Raw genomic sequence first — 20,293 nt, 5'->3', positions numbered from 1 at the left:
ACCATAAACTATTTATACCACTAAAATATGAGAAATTAATATTAGCTATTAAAATAATTCATAGAGCATCGTTTATAATTTTGTATTTTTTTTTTTACTTTTTTTATAATGTATATGAGGATATAATTAGCTTTACGGTTGCTTTTTTTTTAGAAAAAATTCTTTTAATGTGTATACTATAATTTATATTATATATAATATAATTATTTATTTTTATTTTATATCAAACAATAAATCTTATAACATATTCCTCAATATATAATAACAAATTATATTTATTCTTTATAGAAATAAGTTACTTATATAAAGTAATTATGATCGATCAAGATTCATTAAAAATAATAATTGATAGAAGTAAAAATAAATGAGAAAATAAATTAGACCATGGATTAGAAGTAGAATGTATTGATAATTTTTTTTTTTTTCTCTCTTTATAGTATAAAAGCAGATAAAGTAGCCATTGTCCTCGGAGAAAAAGCTATCAAGTACTCTCTAGGTATCTTAAATGCTTCCTTTGACCTTTGCAATGCATCCTTTGACCGAACGTTACAAATTCTTCGTTGATTTTGTGATGTTAAGTATAGTTGTCTATATTAAATACATTTAATAGATTTACACATTACCCTGATTTATTATTTATTCTATCAATTAGTAAACATATTTGAATCTTATGTTTAATACATATCTTATAATATAATATAACCAAACAAAATTAAATTATCTTTATTTTTTAAAAAATAAAATTAAAATCATAAAAGATATTATATCTTACCATATTTAATATACCTTATTTAGTATATAATACAATTTTTAGTTTATCCAATAAATTTAGATTTAAAATAGAAATCAATTTACCAATCAAAATTAAATTATCTTTATTTTTTCAACTAATAAAATTAATTTTTTTTTTCAAAATATTATATTCTAAGCATACTTAATGTATACCTTATATAGTATATAGTATAATTTCTTATTTCATTCGATATATTTGACGTAAATAGAAAATTAGTACGACTAATTAAAATTAAATTACTTTATAATTTTCAACTAATCAAATTGGAATCCTTAATGATATTTTTTTCCGATCTATATATATATATATATATATATATCTTTATTAGATATATATCTAATATATATTAGATCTATTAGATTTAAATATATTAGATTATAGATATATATATATATATATATATATATATATATATATATGATTAGATTTATATATATAGAAATCTAATATTTTTCAACTAATATTTTGATTTAAATCTAATATATTTAAATATAATAGATCTAATATATATTATAATATATATATATATATATTATATATATATTATATATATATAATATATAGATATATATATATATATATGAAATATATATTTTATTGATATCGAAAAATAGGAGAAGATACATCGGTAAGAATAGCCCCTAACTAGTTTGGGCAAACTTGAGAATGTAATAAAAATTGTGTACAAATTATGTTTAAGAGACAATGAAGCTAAATGGTGTGCAGCTTGGTTCCCTTCTCTAAAAATATGTTGAATGTGAATGTGATGCTCCACCAGCAATTTTTTGAAGACCCAGTTATCATTCGCCATTTCAGTCCGTTTCTTCAAATCCATAGAGTCAGTCTCCAAGCATTGATTTTCACCTAGGTTAATTGCCCAGAGAGCTCCTTGAATGTAGCTTCCGTCTCCAAATCTAGCGAGTGTGAAGCGTCAATTTTGAAAGATAGACCAGCTATGAATCTTCCTTGGTAATCCCTAACGATCGCAGCGCCAACCCCTCCATTTCTTCCCATCACTCCATCTGTATTGATTTTAAGTTTATTTTTGTCTGGTGGTACCCAACTGACTCTAATAATTCTATCCGAAATGTGTAGGTGATATTGGGGAGTAAGCTTTGCAAGAATTAGTCTGTCGTGATTTTGGGCTAGTCGGGAATGCTCAAGAGTCATTGCCCAATGGTAAGTCATCCATGTAATTTCCTGTATCAGCCTGTTCTGATTGAATTGTTCCTCACCATGAGTGATGTTGTTATATGTTTTCCATATGAGCCAAGTAATAATTCCTGGTAGCACACCCCTTATGATTTTGACAATGTCTTTCTCCCCTGCTTGTAGCCACCATAGCATGCATAGCTGGTGATAGTTATTAGCTGGTATTATCTGCAAGTCCAAAATATCAGCAAAGAAGAACCATATTGCTATAACTTTTGTACATGATAAAACATATGGTTATTGGTAGCTTCGTCTTTCTTGCAAAAAGGGCATTGGGTGGGTAGGTGGAACCCTATCTTCCGTAAATTGTCAGGCACAACTAGACTTCTGTGGAAAAGTTTCCATAAGAAAACCTTAATTTTTGGAACTTGTTTGAAACTCCATATAGCTTTGTCTATGAATGAGCCTGTGGTCTGTCCTTGACACCATGTATGAATCTGAGATAGAGAATGAGTTGTGTGTTTGGATCCTTAGGTACCTCTGCTATCTAATAAGATATATATATATAATATGGATATCTATATTAGATATATTAGATATCTGATATCTATATCTAATATATATATAAAGATATATATATCTATATATATATATATATTATATATATATATATATATATATATATATATATATATATATATTATACCCCGAATTTTTATTTTTAAAACTTTTGAATTTTTATTAAATTAAAAATCGTAAATTTTGGCTGCGTGGGCTGCAAATGTAATATGGTCTCAATTCGAGCCCAAATTATCGAATTGAGCCCAAGCCCAAAATAGATTATTTGGAAATTTTCGATTTGAGAACAATTAAAATTTTCAAGAAATAATATGAAACACCAGTGATTAATTTATTAATTATCTTAAGATCAAATATCATTACTAAAACAATCAAAATAAATCAATCTGGACCGGGGAATTAAATTGATTTTTGAAAATCACAAGAATAACCCGAAAACCAAGTGAAAAACCTACAAACCGAGCAAGAATCGAGCCAAATCATTGAATCAGACCAAACCGGTTCAAATTGAACCGGAATGATCTAGAAACCGACATACTTTCTTTCTTTTCTTTTCTTCTCTCCTTCTTCTTCTCCAGTCGTGCACCCCCTCCCTCATCCGTCTCCTTCTCGTTTCCGGCCACCATTCAGCGAGCAGGAGGGGCGATCGACTTCCCTGGAGTCGCTGACCCATTTTCCAGCCTTCTCTCACTTCGATCGGACCTCCAATAGCGTGAACATGGTCTCCTCTCCTTCTTAGCGACGCAGCAGCTCCTCGGGCGAGATCGGGCAATTTCGGCGACGTCAGTGCAAGGGATAGGCGTCGATCGAGTCACCTTCACCTTGTGAGTGTTTTTCCTCCGCTAATTCTGACTACAAAGCTTGAGTGGCAAAACCACCATTAACGCCCGACACCAAGCAACTGTCGGGCCCGATCCAGCCTATTAGAGGACCGATCTCACTAAATTAACACTAGAAATGGAATCCTTGGTGAATTTTGAGTCGAGTGGTGTGATTGTTGTGAATTTCTGGGCGGTTTGATGTTTCCGGCCACCTTGCACGGCATCAACGGTGGCGGTCCGGCGAGGACTCCGAGAGGCAGAATGATCTCCTTTTCGGGCGGATCACGAAAATCAAATCCGATTTTTGATCGGTACATTGTAAGGCCTAGTTGCTTATTTTTGGTATAAATTTCAAAACTTGAATTAATTAATTAATTGAATATAAGGTTAATTGAATTAGTAAAAATTGGAGATTATGAATTTAGATATAGATAAGTGAAGTATATGAACATCGATTATAGAATCGGACTTCAAGGTAGTTAATGGATAACAAAGATTTTCGTAATATCGTTAAGTATGATTAATTACATTAATTTTGATATAAACAAATAAATAAATAAACAAGAATAGTGAATTTATATATAGTTTAATAAATTATATATTTTAGTTATGAATAATATGATCAATATTTATCATTAATAATAATAATAAATCAAATAAAGAAACACTATAGATATACATTTTAGTTTGATAAGTTAATGAACCGACGGGTAACGAAAACAAATAATGAATGTAAACTGCTTCCCAAATTAGAATTCTTATTTAGAATTTTCTTATTATATAGATACTTATAAAGTGTCGGAATGGGAAGACAAAGACTGGAAGCGCACAATAAGAAAGGCAGTCCTTTTAAGGACAACAAGAACTGTGAGTAGTGTTAGATAATTCGCCTCATCCGACTGCATTCATGCATTCACGGCTAAATGTTATCATGCATTATTGCCATATTGTGATGCACTATTTGTTGATATTAAATATTGCTTGATTATCTGTGAATGTGATATTGTTGCGCCTTGTTTGTGTGGAATTGGGATGAAGTGGGTCACCATGGGTTTGTGAGACCGTTACCGTTATATGGATCCTAATTATGATTAGCCGGGTAAATGGGAGATCGGCGCCCCCATGTGCACCTACCGTTACCGTTACCGTTACCATTACCAGGTTGGCTTCTTTATTTAGGCGCACCTGATAATTTAGATCTGATCGCAGCTCGCAGGGTGGCCTCCTGTTTTGAGTGCCTGAGGATCTCTATTTGATGGAGACGACCAAGTTGCCTCCTGTTGGTATATATATATATATATATATATATATATATAAAGAGAAAAAGAAAAGAGAGAGATTGGCAAAATAATGAGAGGACCTGTCGTGTGAGGATTATACCGGCCAGCCAGAATGGGAGATTGGCTCCCTGGTGCACATGTGAGTGATGGGCCATGTGTGAGGACGGCTCATCGGGTTTAGGTGACTCCATTGACTAATTTCCACGTGATATGATTATATGAAGGTGATAATAATTGTGATTGCTGTTGTATTGCCATTTGTGTGAAACTGCATGATCAAATAACTAAACGGGTGAACACATAGAAACAATATATATATATGTTAGCATTTGTGTGATTGTGTGGGGTGAGAGGGTTATCTAATCCTACTCACTGAGTTTAGTACTCACCCCCCCTCCAATCTCCCCTGGTAGTAGATGGAAAGAAGAATCCTGGAGTCCAATCGAACGAACGAGATACGGGTCGATAGGAGTAATAATCATTGTATTGAATACGTAAATGCAAAGGTTAGTGAATTATGGAGTAGAGTTTCGCAATTGTATTCTAACTTGGTTGTAAATGAATAAATTGAGTATAGACATTTATTATATGAATTGTACTTTGGATATATTTGTGAAATAAATTATTGGGCCTGAATCCACAATTGTGAATAGAATGCGAGTTTTTAGATAATACAGGCTTACTACGGGTTTCGGGGGCTTTAAACCCACCCAGGTCCTAGTGCCGGTCCGGTCTATGGAAATGGTCGTGACAAAATATATGTATATATATATATATATTAGATATATCTAATATCTCAAAATTATTTTGATTTAAATCTAATATATCTAAATTTAAATGTAATATATCTAATATATCTTTTCAACTAATATATTTAAATCTAATATAGATTTAAATATATCTAATATTTTGATATATATATATAATATATATATATATTATATATATATATTATATATATATATATATAAAATCATGTGTATATTGATTAGATTTATTCATAAATATTAATTAATATTAATTAATTAAATTTTAGAAATTTCTAAGATATTTATTATTTTATTAGTCAAAGTTATTAATTTTTTAATATATCATATTAATTAAATCAATTAATTAAAGTGGATAATTATATTATTTTGATTATTTTAGATAAATCATGTTGATTAAATTAATTAATTGAAATGAATAATCATATTAATTAAAAATTTTTAGATAATCCATATTAATTAATTAAAATATCTAATCATTTTAATTTAATTTTTTTAGATAAATCAAATTTCAAATATTATATATTTAAATTAAAATATTTTAATTGGCGATGACTAAGAATATTATAGAATATATAAAATTTTACTAAAAATATTAAAAAAATTTCATTATTCCATATTCCCGTATTTATATATGTTATCGATTATAGATATAGCTAGCTTAACTAAACATAAGAATAACCAAATACAACAAACGATGGATGTGAAAATACTGAGTACAAACACCATAAACCAATTTTTGAAGGCAATGATATCCCTCCTCCAACCTCACGCTACATTCTTCTATCTATGTTCGATAAAGTTACATACAAAAATTTTGAGCCAATTTTTGATCATGACTAATATTTGTATCTAATATTAAAAATGAAAAATATATTGCAAATATCAAAATTTAATAAAAAAAGAGGAACGTTACTAAGGATTAATATTTGAATTCAAATAGAAATCATGTATATGAACTACAAGTGCAAAGCAAGTTCGTTAACTAAATGCATATATATTGGGTTTCCCTTAGATATATACCATTTATTAAGAAATCTAGTTTTACATATTAAAAGGAAAATTCTTATCTCTTCACCAAACCACAAATGGAAGTTTATAGTTACAACGTAATGAACCAATAAGTATGTCAAGATATCTTTCAAAAAAGAAAAAAATTTAAATATGGTATGTCAAGATATAGTTTTTTTTTTTTATGATTACTATTGCCATATATGGCATGTACGTTTTAAATTCATTCGTTGTATAAAACCACCTACTTTGGATTGACTCAAATTGGATTGCAAATGACAAAATTGACATTGCTTAATCTTGCATTATATAACCCAAATATCCAAATTAATGAGTTCAAATAATTTTTATCTAAAAAAGAAACCTTCTTTTGCTATAAGAATCTAGGTTTTACCCTTTAAAAAAAAAAATCTCGGTTTTAAGCATATCGGTAACATAGCTTTATAATTTTTTAAACACCACAATGTTTAGCATTTAGCTTTTATTATTATTTTTTTGACCCATGACCTAAAAATAACAAGTATATAGGTAATGGGCAATATGGGGAATGCCTTCAGTTTCATTTCCTATATATAGGGCCTCGCCTAATCCTTCTCCAAACAAATCTTCTTCTCTCTTACATACAGCTAGCTTAACTAAGCATTAATCACCATGGATGTGAAAATAATGAGTACAAAACCTGTTAAGCCAATTTTTGAAGGCAATGATATCCCTCCTTCAACCTCACAGTACATTCCTCTGAGTGTGTTTGATAAATTCACATACAACACCCACATGGCTGTCATTTTTGCTTATCGTCCACCTACACCATCAAATGCAACCTTTGAGCATGGCCTCCAAATCGTTTTATCAAAATATAGAGTGTTGGCAGGAAGATTTGGAGAAGACGAAAATGGTGACCCTGTTATTTTTCTTAATGACAAAGGAGTGAAGCTAGTTGAGGCATCTGTCGATGGCAATCTCGATCAGTTCATGCCATTACATTCATCTCCAGAATTACTTGGTCTTCACCCTACCACGAAAGGTGTAGAGGAGCTATTGCAAATTCAACTCACAAGGTTCAATTGTGGTTCATTAATTATTGGCTACACATCCCATCACAAGATAACTGATGCACAATCTGGTTGCAATTTTTTTGCCTGGGGAAAGGCTACTAGAGGACTTGATATAGATCCTCTTCCTATTCTTGATGGAACCTTTTTCGTTCCTAGAAATCCTCCGATTATCGAGTTCGAACACAGAGGATTTGAATTTGAAAGTAAGAAGCTGGTTAAGGCTTTTCACAACGATAATAATGACCTTGTAGATGACATTGTTATCCATAAAGTTCATTTCACAATGGATTTTCTTTCCAAGCTCAAAGCCAAAGTTTCAGAAAACAATAATAATCTCAAGCCCTATACTACTTTTGAGAGCTTGGTTGCTCATCTATGGAGAGTGATAACAAAGTCTCGAGGAGTCAATGGGTTTAAAACAACCCGTGTGAAAATTTCAATCAATGGTCGCAGACGAATGAATCCAAGAGTGCCTGATGAGTACTATGGCAATCTGGTGCTATGGGCATTTCCAAGTTCTAGGGTTAAAGACCTACTAGATGAGCCATTAGCTTATGCAGCCAAGCTCATTCATGACGCCATTGCAAATATAAACGATAACTATTTTAAGTCATTCATAGACTTCGCTAGCTGCAAGGAGATGATCAAAGAGGAAGAGCTAGTTTCAACTGCGGATATAGATAAATCTACTTTATACCCTGATTTGGAAGTTGATAGTTGGGTGAGGTTCCCATTTTATGAGCTTGATTTTGGAGGAGGAAGCCCTTATCTATTTATGCCTTCTTATTATCCACTTGAGGGAATGTTTTTTCTTCAACCTTCCTTCATTGGTGGTGGAAGCATAGATACATTTGTACCTCTTTTCCGGGACAACTTGGAAACCTTCAAAAAAATTGTCTATTCCATTGACTAGTTAATTAAGGTTGTGTATGCTACAAAAGGTTTTGTGGAAGTTTTTAGTGGACTTTTTTCTTTGAAGGGATTGTAATTCTCAAAATCTACAAATCACAAATTGAAGTTTAAAGCAAAAATGGTATATGTATCCTACTTATTACTTAGAGCATCTCCAATGCTAATGTGAATTGTGAGTGATTTGTCAAATAAAATAGAAGGTGTGAATGGTGATGTATTTGAATGTTTATTATAGAAATTGAATTTTTAAAATCTCTCTCTAATGTATTAGTTTTGAATTCTCTTCCATCTTCTTTTTACTGTTCTTTTCCAAGCCCACAAATTTTCACATTGCCTAGAGACTCTCTAAAAATATAGAAGGTATGGTAGACAATATTTTTTTATTTTTTGATACTCAGTTTGCCATATTAAATAGACATTAACGTTGAAAAGTATTTTTTAAAAAATCTTTCCATTTTTTTAAAAATCTTTTCATTTTTCTAATGTGGCAATTAATAAGAGTAATTCACGTTAGCATAGGAGATGCTCTTCCTTTATGTGTCTTCACATGTTGTTTAAGATTTTTGCATAATAATTAAAGAAATAACTAAACCATTTAAATCATAAAAAAATTTAATCAAATTAGTTTTATATTATCAGATTACTCTAATTTTAATAATTCTTTCTATTAGTTTACAATGAAAATTAAGATATACAGAAAAGAGAGAGCAATTTACAAAATGTGTGAAAAAAAGTTACCTAAATGGTGTGGTCTTGAAAATATCACTACAAAAAAAACGCCATTTTGCGACCGACCAATCGATCGCAAAATGGCAAATATCGGTCGCTAATTTGATTTAGCGACCGATTTGCGACCGACGATCGTCGATCGCAAAAATACTGGTCGCAAAATAATTTTGCGACCGATGAGACAATCGGTCGCAAATTAGATACCGATAAAATCGGTCGCAAAATTGAATAATCGGTCGCAATTTTTGGTCGTGGTTTAATTGGAAATTCAGTCGCAAATTTGGTCGCAGAATATCGGTCGCAATTTTTTTCAATCGGTCGCAAATCGGTCGCAAATTATAAATTCATAATTTTTACTTTGGTATCAAATCGATCGCAAATCGGTCGCAAAAATGGAAAAAAAAATTTAAAAAATAAAATATTATTTTGAAACCAAAATTTTTCTGCACCTGTGAAAGTTGACATAAATGCATATATATCACACAACCTATTCAAGAACAGTATAAAAATGTAACTTTTATTGTTCTGAACAAATTAAAATATGAAAATACAAATGAAAAAATAAAAATGTCCAAAATCAAATCTATATATGCTGCTGCTCATCTGCAGGATCCGATGTCAGATCTCCCGATGTCGGATCGCCGGGAGGAGTACCTGCTGGATGTGATGTAGCGCCAGGAGGTGTGACCAAGGTATCATTTGCAGCATCGGGATCAGGAGCCGATAGTGGCTGCTGCTGAGACGTCGAAACATGTCGGTCTGTAGCAGGCGCAAGATCAGAGGGAGAAGTACCAGCACGGTGCTCACCGGACAGCCGCATCACATGCGCTCTAAGCTCTGCAATCTGTCTCTGTTGATCAGCAAGCTGAGCCCGTATATCATCATCACAGTGCGAGTCACTGTGCTCCGGCTGTCGTGCTGCGCTGGCTGTAGAAGCATGAGCTGCTGAGCCAGTGTAAAACTGTGATGCCTGAGACCCGATGCCGTATACCTTCCTCTTCTTCTCGCCCCCTACAGCCTCGAGATAAAACGCTACCTCGTCAATTCTTGACTCAGCTTCGGATTCATCGATCTGAGAAGTAACAATATGCTCCCGAGCTGTAGTATAGTTCTCCTGAAAACAAAAAATTAATTAATCAATGCAATTGCAAGCTTTACTATATTCAACTTTATACATCTTCGCAATGATTAGAGGGTAAATGTAAATATTATTCATTGTTACTTACATTGACGCTCAGCGCACGTCTGTCGACAAAGGTATTACGATCGTGGTCCTTCGTGTGAGTGTATGTAAACACCTCCATCGGTGTGGGCTCACGACCTAATTCTTTAGCCAGTAATGAATTTTTATGCATGATATATTAATATATTAGTGTCCTTTCATTAAACATCAGTTTCTTGTAAAGGGACTAGTTCACTTACTAATAATCGAGCTGTCTCTATAGCAGATATAGATTCGCCTGTGTGTCGCGAAGGTCCTGCTCCATCACCCCAGTCTCACTGCGCCTGTTTTGTGCAAATATCTCCCACTTTCTCTTGAATGCAGGATCCTCCCAAACCTTTTGCCAGCTCTCCCATATCTCCTGAGACACGCACTGCTGCTTCTTACCGCTTCTTCTCATCCTATAGGTGAAGTCAGCGTATCGATCGGCGCATATCTTCTCCCAGGCTACTTTCAGCATAGCTGTAATGGCCTCGTCCCATATGAAATGTTTCTGCAAAAAATTAGATCACTTATAGCGTTTAAACACTAAGGATATATCTTGAATTGTAAACATTGAATGATGATATAACTTAAACCAAAGAGTACCTGGAACTCCTCCCAATAAAAGTCTCTCGCCTCTTGTGGTACGGCATCCCATGTGTATCCTTCTTTATGCAGCTGTAGCTTGATTATCTTCAAAATTTGCCTCGCTGCTCGAGAAGATGGATATATGCTGAAAAAAAAACAGAAGTGAAATATAATTACACGAAAGCATCACAGTTATGAATAAGTACAAAATATAATTACAAAATATGCCTGCAGAAAATTTGAATAAGTACTTACTGTCCCGCTACCAAACTGAGGGTGATACGTGGATCTGATGAAGCTTCAAAAGAAATGACAAATGTTATAAATTTTTAGATAATTAATATATAATTAAAATGACAGTTATGACATTTATGATTACCTTGCACAGTAGGTGACTGTGCAGCTGGTGGAGTCTGTACTGGTCCAGAAGAGGAAGGAGCAGAAGAGGAAGGAGCAAAAGGCTGTGATGGTGGCAGTACTGGACGCTGAGCAGAGGATGAAGCCCCAGACGTACCTGAAGAAGGATGTGATGGCGGCAGTACTGGTCGCTGAGCAGATGACGAAGCCCTAGACGTACCTGACGAAGGACGAGGGATCGACCCTCCTCGTCCATGGGCATTGCGTCCAGGGCCATGACCTCCACGCGAACCACTGCCGGACGCGTCAGAATCAAATGGTCTGCCTCTAGCCATCTGTACTGCAGATATCAGAACCTAGATAAAATGAATTATACAATTATATGAATTGTAGAACATGTGGTAAATATGAGTAAAGAAAGTTAATACCATTGAAATTCTTCATTAATAATATTAATTACATATACATTTATCAATTTGTAACAGTAAAATTACTCTAAGTTTTAAGTGTCTTGAATATCATCTGCTTCCTCCTCCTCTTCATCAGCTTCCTCTTCTTCATATTCGTCTTCTGAGGAACCCATGATGATTTGATCTTCTTCCTCTTCATCATCTGATGGTTCTATTTCAACATAAGATCAGCTTTCATCATCCAATCTATCTCACTACAAAAAAAACGCCATTTTGCGACCGACAAATCGGTCGCAAAATGGCAAAAATCGGTCGCTATTTATACTTTGCGACCGATTTGCGACCGACAAACGTCGGTCGCAAAATCACTGGTCGCAAATGTTAATTGCGACCGATGAGAAAATCGGTCGCAAATTAGAGACCGATAAGTCGGTCGCAAAATTGAAAAAGCGGTCGCAAATTTTGGTCGTGGTTTAATTGGAAATTCAGTCGCAACTTTGGTCGCAGAATATCGGTCGCAATTATAAATTCAAAAAATTTTTTTTTGGTATCAAATCGGTCGCAAATCGGTCGCAAAAATGAAAAAGGGAATAAAAAAATTAAATATTATTTGAAACCAAAATTTTTCTACACCTGTGAAAGTTGACATAAATGCATATATACACACGCAATTCAAGAATAGTATAAAAATGTAATTTTTATTGTTCTGAACAAATTAAAAATGAAAATACAAATGAAAAAAAAAAGGTCGGAAATCAAATCTATATATGCTGCTGCTCATCTGCAGGATCCGATGTCGGACCGCCGGGAGGAGTACCTGCTGGATGTGATGTAGCGCCAGGAGGGGTGAGCAAGGTATCGCCTGCAGCATCGGGATCAGGAGCCGATAGTGGTGCTGCTGAGACGTCGAAACATGTCGGTCTGTAGCAGGCGCAGGATCAGAGGAAGAAGTACCAGCACGGTCCTCCCGGACAGCCGCAGCATGCGCTCTAAGCTCTGCAATCTGTCTCTGCTGATCAGCAAGCTGAGCCCGTATATCATCATCATAGTGTGAGCCAGTGTGCTCCGGCTGCGGTGCTGCGCTGGCTGTAGAAGCGTGAGCTGCTGAGCCAGTGTAAAACTGTGATGCCTGAGACCCGATGCCGTATACCTTCCTCTTCTTCTCGCCCCCTACAGCCTCGAGATAAAGCGCTACCTCGTCAATTCTTGACTCAGCTTCGGATTCATCGGTCTGAGAAGTAACAATACGCTCCCGAGCTGTAGTATAGTTCTCCTGAAAATAAAAAATTAATTAATCAATGCAATTGCAAGCTTTATTATATTGAACTTTGTACATCTTCGCAATGATTAGAGGGTAAATGTAAATATTATTCATTGTTACTTACATTGACGCTCAGCGCACGTCTGTCGACAAAGGTATTACGATCGTGGTCCTTCGTGTGAGTGTATGTAAACACCTCCATCGGTGTGGGCTCACGACCTAATTCTTTAGCCTGTAATAAATTTTTATTCATGATATATTAATATATATAATGTACTTTCATTAAACATCAGTGTATTGTAAATGGACTAGGTCACTTACTAATAATCGAGCTGTCTCTATAGCAGATATAGATCCGCCTGTGTGTCGCGAAGGTCCTGCTCCATCACCGCCAGTCTCACTGCGCCTGTTTTGTGCAAATATCTCCCGCTTTCTCTTGAATGCAGGATCCTCCCAAGCCTTTTGCCAGCTCTCCCATATCTCCTGAGACACGCACTGCTGCTTCTTACCGCTTTTTCTCATCCTATACGTGAAGTCAGCGTATCGATCGGCGCATATCTTCTCCCAGGCTACTTTCAACATAGCTGTAATGGCCTCGTCCCATATGAAATGTTTCTGCAAAAAAATGAAATATAGCGTTTAAACACTAAGGATTTATCTTGAATTGTAAACATTGAATGATGATATAACTTAAACCAAAGAGTACCTGGAACTCCTCCCAATAAAAGTCTCTCGCCTCTTGTGGTACGGCATCCCATGTGTATCCTTCTTTATGCAGCTGTAGCTTGATTATCTTCAAAATTTGCCTCGCTGCTCGAGAAGATGGATATATGCTGAAAAAAAAAAACAGAAGTGAAATATAATTACACGAAAGCATCACAGATGAACAAGTACAAAATATAATTACAAAATATGCCTACAGAAAATCTGAATAAGTACTTACTGTCCCGCTACCAAACTGAGGGTGATACGTGGATCTGATGAAGCTGCAAAAATGACAAATGTTATATTTCTAGATAATTAATATATAATTAAAATGACAGTTATGACATTTATGATTACCTTGCACAGTGGGTGACTGTGCAGCTGCTGGAGTCTGTAATGGTCCAGAAACGGGGGTAGAAGAGGAAGGAGCAGAAGAGGAAGGAGCAGAAGGCTGTGATGGCGGCAGTACTGGACGCTGAGCAGAGGATGAAGCCCCAGACGTACCTGAAGAAGGATGTGATGGCGGCAGTACCGGTCGCTGAGCAGATGACGAAGCCCCAGACGTACCTGACGAAGGACGAGGGATCGACCCTACTCGTCCACGGGCACTGCGTCCAGGTACACGACCTCCACGCGAACCACTGCCGGACGCGTCAGAATCAAACGCTCTGCCTCTAGCCATCTGTACTGCAGATATCAGAACCTAGATAAAATGAATTTATACAATTATATGAATTGTAGAACATGTGGTAAATACGAGTAAACAAAGTGAATACCATTGAAATTCTTCATTAATAATATTAATTGCATATACATTTATCAATTTCTAACAGTAAAATTGCTCTAAGTTTTAAGTGTCTTCAATATCATCTGCTTCCTCCTCCTCTTCATCAGCTTCCTCTTCTTCATATTCGTCTTCTGAGGTACCCATGATGATTTGATCTTCTTCCTCTTCATCATCTGATGCTCCTATTTCAACATAAGATCGGCTTTCATCATCCAACCTATCTGTTAAATCTTCAACAACTTGCATCGGTTGCGTTTCAACCCTAACTTCTTGAAATGCCTCCGATACTGCGAGTGAAGAAGATGTTTCGTTTCAAGTGCATGAACAACTGATCTAGCCTTGATTTTACACACTGCCATCCAATCGCATCTATCTCGTTTAAACGATGGATATGGGACATAGTACACTTGTGCAGCTTGCATTGCCAAAACAAACGGTTCATACTTTGTATATCTTCTTCTTTGATTAATATCAACCAGATTATACTTAGGATGAACCTTCGTGCCAATGTTTGGCGTAGGATCAAACCATTCACATTTGAATAAGATTGTGCACTTCATTGGTAGGCCTGGATATTCTAACTCCAAAACCTCAACCAATTTCCCATAAAAATCGTTTGACACGTCACTGTAGTTTGATCCCTTTATGCACACACCGCTGTTCATTGTCTTTCTGCTTCTCCCATAACCCTCAGTGTGAAACTTGTAACCGTTTACAAAGTAGCCAGAGTAGGCATTAGCAACCGGTAATGGCCCCTTTGCCAGATCCGTAATAAATCTGTTACGAATATCGCTTCCCGAGCTTCGAGCCTATGGGAAATAGTAATGACATGAGTCAATTTAATAAATGTACATTCCGTGTTGTGTACATTGAAAGTAACTTACATAATATTTGAACCATTCTGCAAATTCCGTGTCCAGCTTTGCATCAACTGCAGTATCAGTCAAATTGAGATTTTGAAGCCGCAGAAGATTGATATATTCCCTATTTATGAACGAACCATATTAGCATAAGTATACTTTAACAACGGCCAACATCAAGTTAGAATGTTTACATTATTTATACTTACTGTACATATGGTGTGATCTCTTCGCAATTCAATAAAATATAGGTTTGAGCCGCTTGTATCTCTGCATCAGTCAATCGTCTTTTTTTGATTTACCAATCGTACGCCCAGGGTAGGTGAAAATTTTTAGATTTCCTTCAAACTCAGATTGAACGCGATCTCCTCCGTCATCGTTACGTGGCACTCTCCGATGCTTGGTGAAAACATGTTGGTCAAAGTAGTGCGAACAGAATGTGGAAGCTTCTTCAACCAAATATGCATTGCAAATGGATCCCTCGACCTTTGCCTTATTGCGCACATTCTTTTTAATTTTCTGCAGGTGTCTGTGATTGTACAATGCCAATATGTAAGTATAAGTTCAAATAAATGATGTAATCATTAGAATGAGATGTTAGTGAATCACCTCTCAAATGGATACATCCATCGATATTGTACCGGTCCTGCTAAACGACATTCATAGGGCAAATGAACCGGCAGATGTTCCATAGAATCAAAGAAGCCGGGTGGAAAAATTCGCTCCAACTTGCACATCACAATTGGGATTTCTCGCGCTAATTGGTCCATATCATCGCATCGGATAACAGTCATCGTCAATTCCTTGAAAAAGACTCAATGTCATTGCTTCCCAAATTTTTCCTGGTAATAATTCCGGAATGCCACAGGAATCAATCTTTGCATGAAAACATGGCAGTCATGGCTTTTCATGCCAAACAATCTGTACTTCCTCATGTCCACACATCTACCCATATTTGAACAGTAGCCATCTGGAAACCTTAATGATCGTAACCATTCGCACAATAATTGCCTTTGGGGTTTATCTAAACAATAACATGCCTTCGGAAACTTACCAGTAAGTACAGTTGCTCGAGTTCTGGTCGACGACAAATTTCCTTCATGTCCGCTCTTGCTTTTGCATTATCCTTGGTTTTCCCTTCAATGTTCATGACAGTGTTGAACAGATTTTCAAACACATTTTTTTCTATGTGCATGACATCAAGGTTATGACGAATAAGAAGTGAACTCCAGTATGGCAAATCCCAGAAGATGCTTCGCTTTTTCCACCCGCTATTCCTGCCAATTATTTATTTACCTCATCTGCACCCAACTCTAACTTTCATAAGCCCCAATCTTCAATTTCTTGTAATATTTCTGCTCCAGACTTCACAGGTGGAGGGGGTTCAACAATAGTCGTGTTCTTTCTAAAGCATTGTCGATTTCTCCTCCAAGGGTGAGATTCTGGTAAGAATTTGCGATGACAATCAAACCAACATTGTTTACCTCCATTCTTTAGTGTAAATGCATTAGTGTTTTCCATGCAATGAGGACAAGCCAATTTGCCAGCGTACTCCACCCAGATAACATTCCAAATGCTGGAAAATCACTGATGGTCCAAAGCAAAGCAGCTCGCATTATGAAATTCTGATTGGTCGAAATATCGAATGTTTGAACCCCATATTCCCATAAATAATTAAGTTCGGCCATCAAAGGCTGCAGAAACACATCAATTTTATGTTTTGGATTAGTAGGCCCAGGAACAATAACACACAAAAACATATATTCATCTTTCATACACATTGTCGGTGGTAGATTATATGGTGTGACAATGATAGGCCATGATGAATATTGTTGTCCTGATTGGCCAAACGGCTGAAACCCATCAGTACAAAGCCCCAATCTCACGTTTCTTATTTCAGCAGCAAACAGAGGATGAATGTTATCAAAATGTTTCCACGCTTCAGAGTCTGACGGATGAGTCATTATACCATCCTCATATTCATGCAAAGCATGCCATGTCATGTGTTCAGCTGTCGCCTTTGATGCATATAACCTTTGAAGGCGAGGAACAAGAGGGAAATAATACATCTTCTTGAAAGCCTTCTCCCTTTGTACTCTACCAGTCCCTTGACCGCGCCGTTGATATCTTGGAAGATTACAAAACTTGCATTCTCTGAATTCCGAGTCAACACCCCAGAATATCATACAATTATTACGGCAGCAATCAATCTTTTCTACCGGTAGTCCCAATCCCCGAACTAATTTTTTTGTCTGATAAAAATTATCAACCATTGAATGGCCTTCAGGCAACATTTCTTTTGCTAACTGAACAAAATCATCGTAACACCTTTCTGAAAAATGGTGCTCTGCTTTCATGTGTAGTAATCGTGCAACAACAGACAGAACTGAATGATTCTTGCATCCAGGCCACAGTTCAATGTTAGCTGCACTTAGCATGTCAAACAATTGTTGTGCTGCTACATTTGGCGATTCCTCCATATTATCCCAATCAATTGTACTCTACTCGCATCGATTACCATATCATTGCATTGATTACCATACAGAAATTGATAAGGCTGAACTTCTAAACTTACCGGAATGGAGTGGCCTGACCCACTGGCAACTCGAGCTTCACCATGATGTATCCATTCGTAATAATTTTCCACGAACCCATTTTTGCACAAATGAAGTTTCACTGTATCGATGTCTAAGAAGGCTCGATTTCGACACTTCTTGTGATTACATGGACACCTCAACTTATTCCCATCCATAAAACTGGGATTACCAACTGCAAACTGTATAAACGCCTCCAATCCGTGCAGGAACTCTTGTCTTAATATCCCATTGACCTCGAACCTCCAGTACATCCAATCTCGATTATTTTGCATTTTTGTTACCTAATTAACAATGTGTTTATCAAGGGTAAATTATATGTAATTGCATTAGTCTATCTAGCCTTAAAACATGCCACTAATGTAATGTTCAAGTTACACTTATAACTAACTAAGGTTATTTCTATAATAAGGGGGAACTATAGATAAATGTAAAATAACTAAGTTCATTTATTCAATACAAAGGTTATTATATATATATATATATATATAATATATAAAGGTAAGTGTACTATTCTACATATTGAATTTATTGAAAAAAATTCGGCAGCATTTCGGCACAACACTATCAAATCTCAAATAGAAAGACACTTCAATAAACACTTCTATAACATATCAACATTCTCCAAAGGCAAAATGGCCACTACTAGGCCTCCAATCCAAACTCATCATTAACAGGACTTGCTCAAACAACAATTATCACAACAAAGTTGCACGTTAGGATAAAAAACTACAGCACTCATTACAATTATCACAACCCTGATTCAAATTCAATTTCAATTAACCTAAAACGCAAAATTCAATTCTAGTGAGGGTTTCTTTTTAATTTTAACTTAGGCAGTAGTGGAGCAAGTACATGTTGATAATTACTATAACTAAACAACGCGTATTTATAAAAGCCCATAATTCTTTGGGCCCTTTAAACCATCGCCTTATTAAATTGGGCCCCAATGAGCCCACCTCTATCTTTTCTTGTTAACTAGCCGTTTAACTTTTTCTTTTTTTATTTAACTTATAATGTTAAAATTATTTTATAAAATATTTTAATTGAAATATAATGAAAGCATTTTCAAACAAGTTGTCGTTATCCATTAGAAACGGTGGAAATTATTAAAAAATAAATTAACAAAACACCACTTTTGTCAATGCAACTGTAACAACAATGACAAGTAAGTTTATTATTGAGAATGACAAATAAATTATATATATTTGTTGTGTTCAACGTATTTTTATCTTATATTTGACGTAAGATGGTTAGACTTGCGAAATAATTTCTGAAAGTGACATAATTATTAAATAAGAGTTGGTGCCACATTATTTCATAATTTAACAATTATTAAAAATTAATAATAAAAAATATTTATCATATTGATGTAAATATGCTAATAGAATCCCCCAAAAATCAATACTTTCCTCATCCAGGTAACCAATTACGTTTGGGAATCTTTTGTTGTTTGTTTATTACTATAATTTTATATTTCTATAATTAATTAATTTTATTTAAATATTTTAAAGAATTCTTTTTTAATGTTATTTGGAATCTTTGTACGTATGATTTTTTACCAACTCCATCCCTCTATTATTGATGGTTTATTCTAATTTCATAGATAAATTATTCATGTATAATTATTGATATAATTATATATATTTTTAATAAATTTAAATGAATGCCGATTTAAATTTGTATTTTTTAATTTAAATAATTTACTTATATGTTTTCATTAAATAACAAAAGATGATATTATATGATCATTACTTAAATATGATCATTTTTCTGCCAAATAAATTGAAATATTTATTATTGTAATTAAATTATTTTAATTCAACTGACATAATTATTTTTTTTTTTCATTTTGAAATTCTCATATATTCAATTCAAATCCTTATTAATTTTTTTATAATTACAGGACATATATAAAGATTTAATGATAATGCAATTAATCTTAATGAAATGAAATTAATTTTATTTTATTAGTTAATCTTATTATTATAAATCCATTATTTGATTAATGTTATTAATTATAATAAACAGTCACAGTAACAATAATAATAAATCGAAATAATAATATTAACAATAATAATAAATTGAAAAATAATAACAGTAACAACATTAACAATATTAACAATATTAATAATATTAACAATAATAACAGTAACAATAATAATAAATTGAAAAAAAACACAAAAATCGAAAAAAAAAATTTCGAAAAAAATAATAACAGTAACAACATTAACAATATTAACAATATTAATAATATTAACAGTAATAACAGTAACAATAATAATAAATTGAAAAAAAACAAAAATCGCAAAAAAAAAAAAATTGGAAAAAAATAAAATGGTCACCGGCTTACCTCAAATGCTGTCCAAACGGTGGCGAACGCCGTAGAGGAGTGACTGGAGTGTCGGTGGCGGCGTCACAGTGGCTG

The 20,293-nt window shown here is 34.3% G+C and overlaps 1 protein-coding gene and 3 long non-coding RNA genes across 5 annotated transcripts; 2 read left to right on the top strand and 2 right to left on the bottom strand.

Annotated features, from left to right (window-relative positions):
* The first annotated feature begins 3,417 nt into the window (after positions 1-3,417).
* On the top strand, positions 3,418-5,232 carry LOC149492056 (uncharacterized). 2 transcript variants are annotated; one of them, XR_016319161.1, is made up of 3 exons: positions 3,418-3,663; positions 4,130-4,212; positions 5,042-5,232. It is a non-coding gene; the product is annotated as an uncharacterized LOC149492056 (long non-coding RNA). The 2 variants fall into 2 exon arrangements; XR_016319160.1 differs by having other exon boundaries at positions 5,039-5,232.
* Positions 5,233-7,019: 1,787 nt separating this feature from the next.
* Positions 7,020-8,622, top strand: LOC149492055 (agmatine coumaroyltransferase-2-like). Its single transcript, XM_089716903.1, has one exon. The coding sequence runs from the start codon at positions 7,055-7,057 to the stop codon at positions 8,369-8,371; it is 1,317 nt and encodes a 438-aa protein (XP_089573029.1). The 5' UTR covers positions 7,020-7,054; the 3' UTR covers positions 8,372-8,622.
* Positions 8,623-10,915: 2,293 nt separating this feature from the next.
* On the bottom strand, positions 10,916-11,351 carry LOC149492054 (uncharacterized). The gene is made up of 3 exons (XR_016319158.1): positions 11,271-11,351; positions 11,147-11,189; positions 10,916-11,036 (listed from the first exon to the last, which is right to left on the bottom strand). It is a non-coding gene; the product is annotated as an uncharacterized LOC149492054 (long non-coding RNA).
* A 2,280-nt stretch (positions 11,352-13,631) lies between these two features.
* On the bottom strand, positions 13,632-14,146 carry LOC149492053 (uncharacterized). Its single transcript, XR_016319159.1, has 3 exons — positions 13,982-14,146; positions 13,863-13,905; positions 13,632-13,752 (listed from the first exon to the last, which is right to left on the bottom strand). It is a non-coding gene; the product is annotated as an uncharacterized LOC149492053 (long non-coding RNA).
* Positions 14,147-20,293: the final 6,147 nt, after the last annotated feature.

Source organism: Jatropha curcas, unplaced genomic scaffold (genome assembly GCF_041381405.1).
Source record: "Jatropha curcas cultivar XTBG-Jc1 unplaced genomic scaffold, XTBG_Jcur_1.0 HiC_scaffold_137_pilon, whole genome shotgun sequence".
NCBI classification, from domain to species: domain Eukaryota; kingdom Viridiplantae; phylum Streptophyta; class Magnoliopsida; order Malpighiales; family Euphorbiaceae; genus Jatropha; species Jatropha curcas.
The sequence above is the reverse complement of the archived record's forward strand: the minus strand, read 5'-3'. Positions and strand labels throughout refer to the sequence as shown.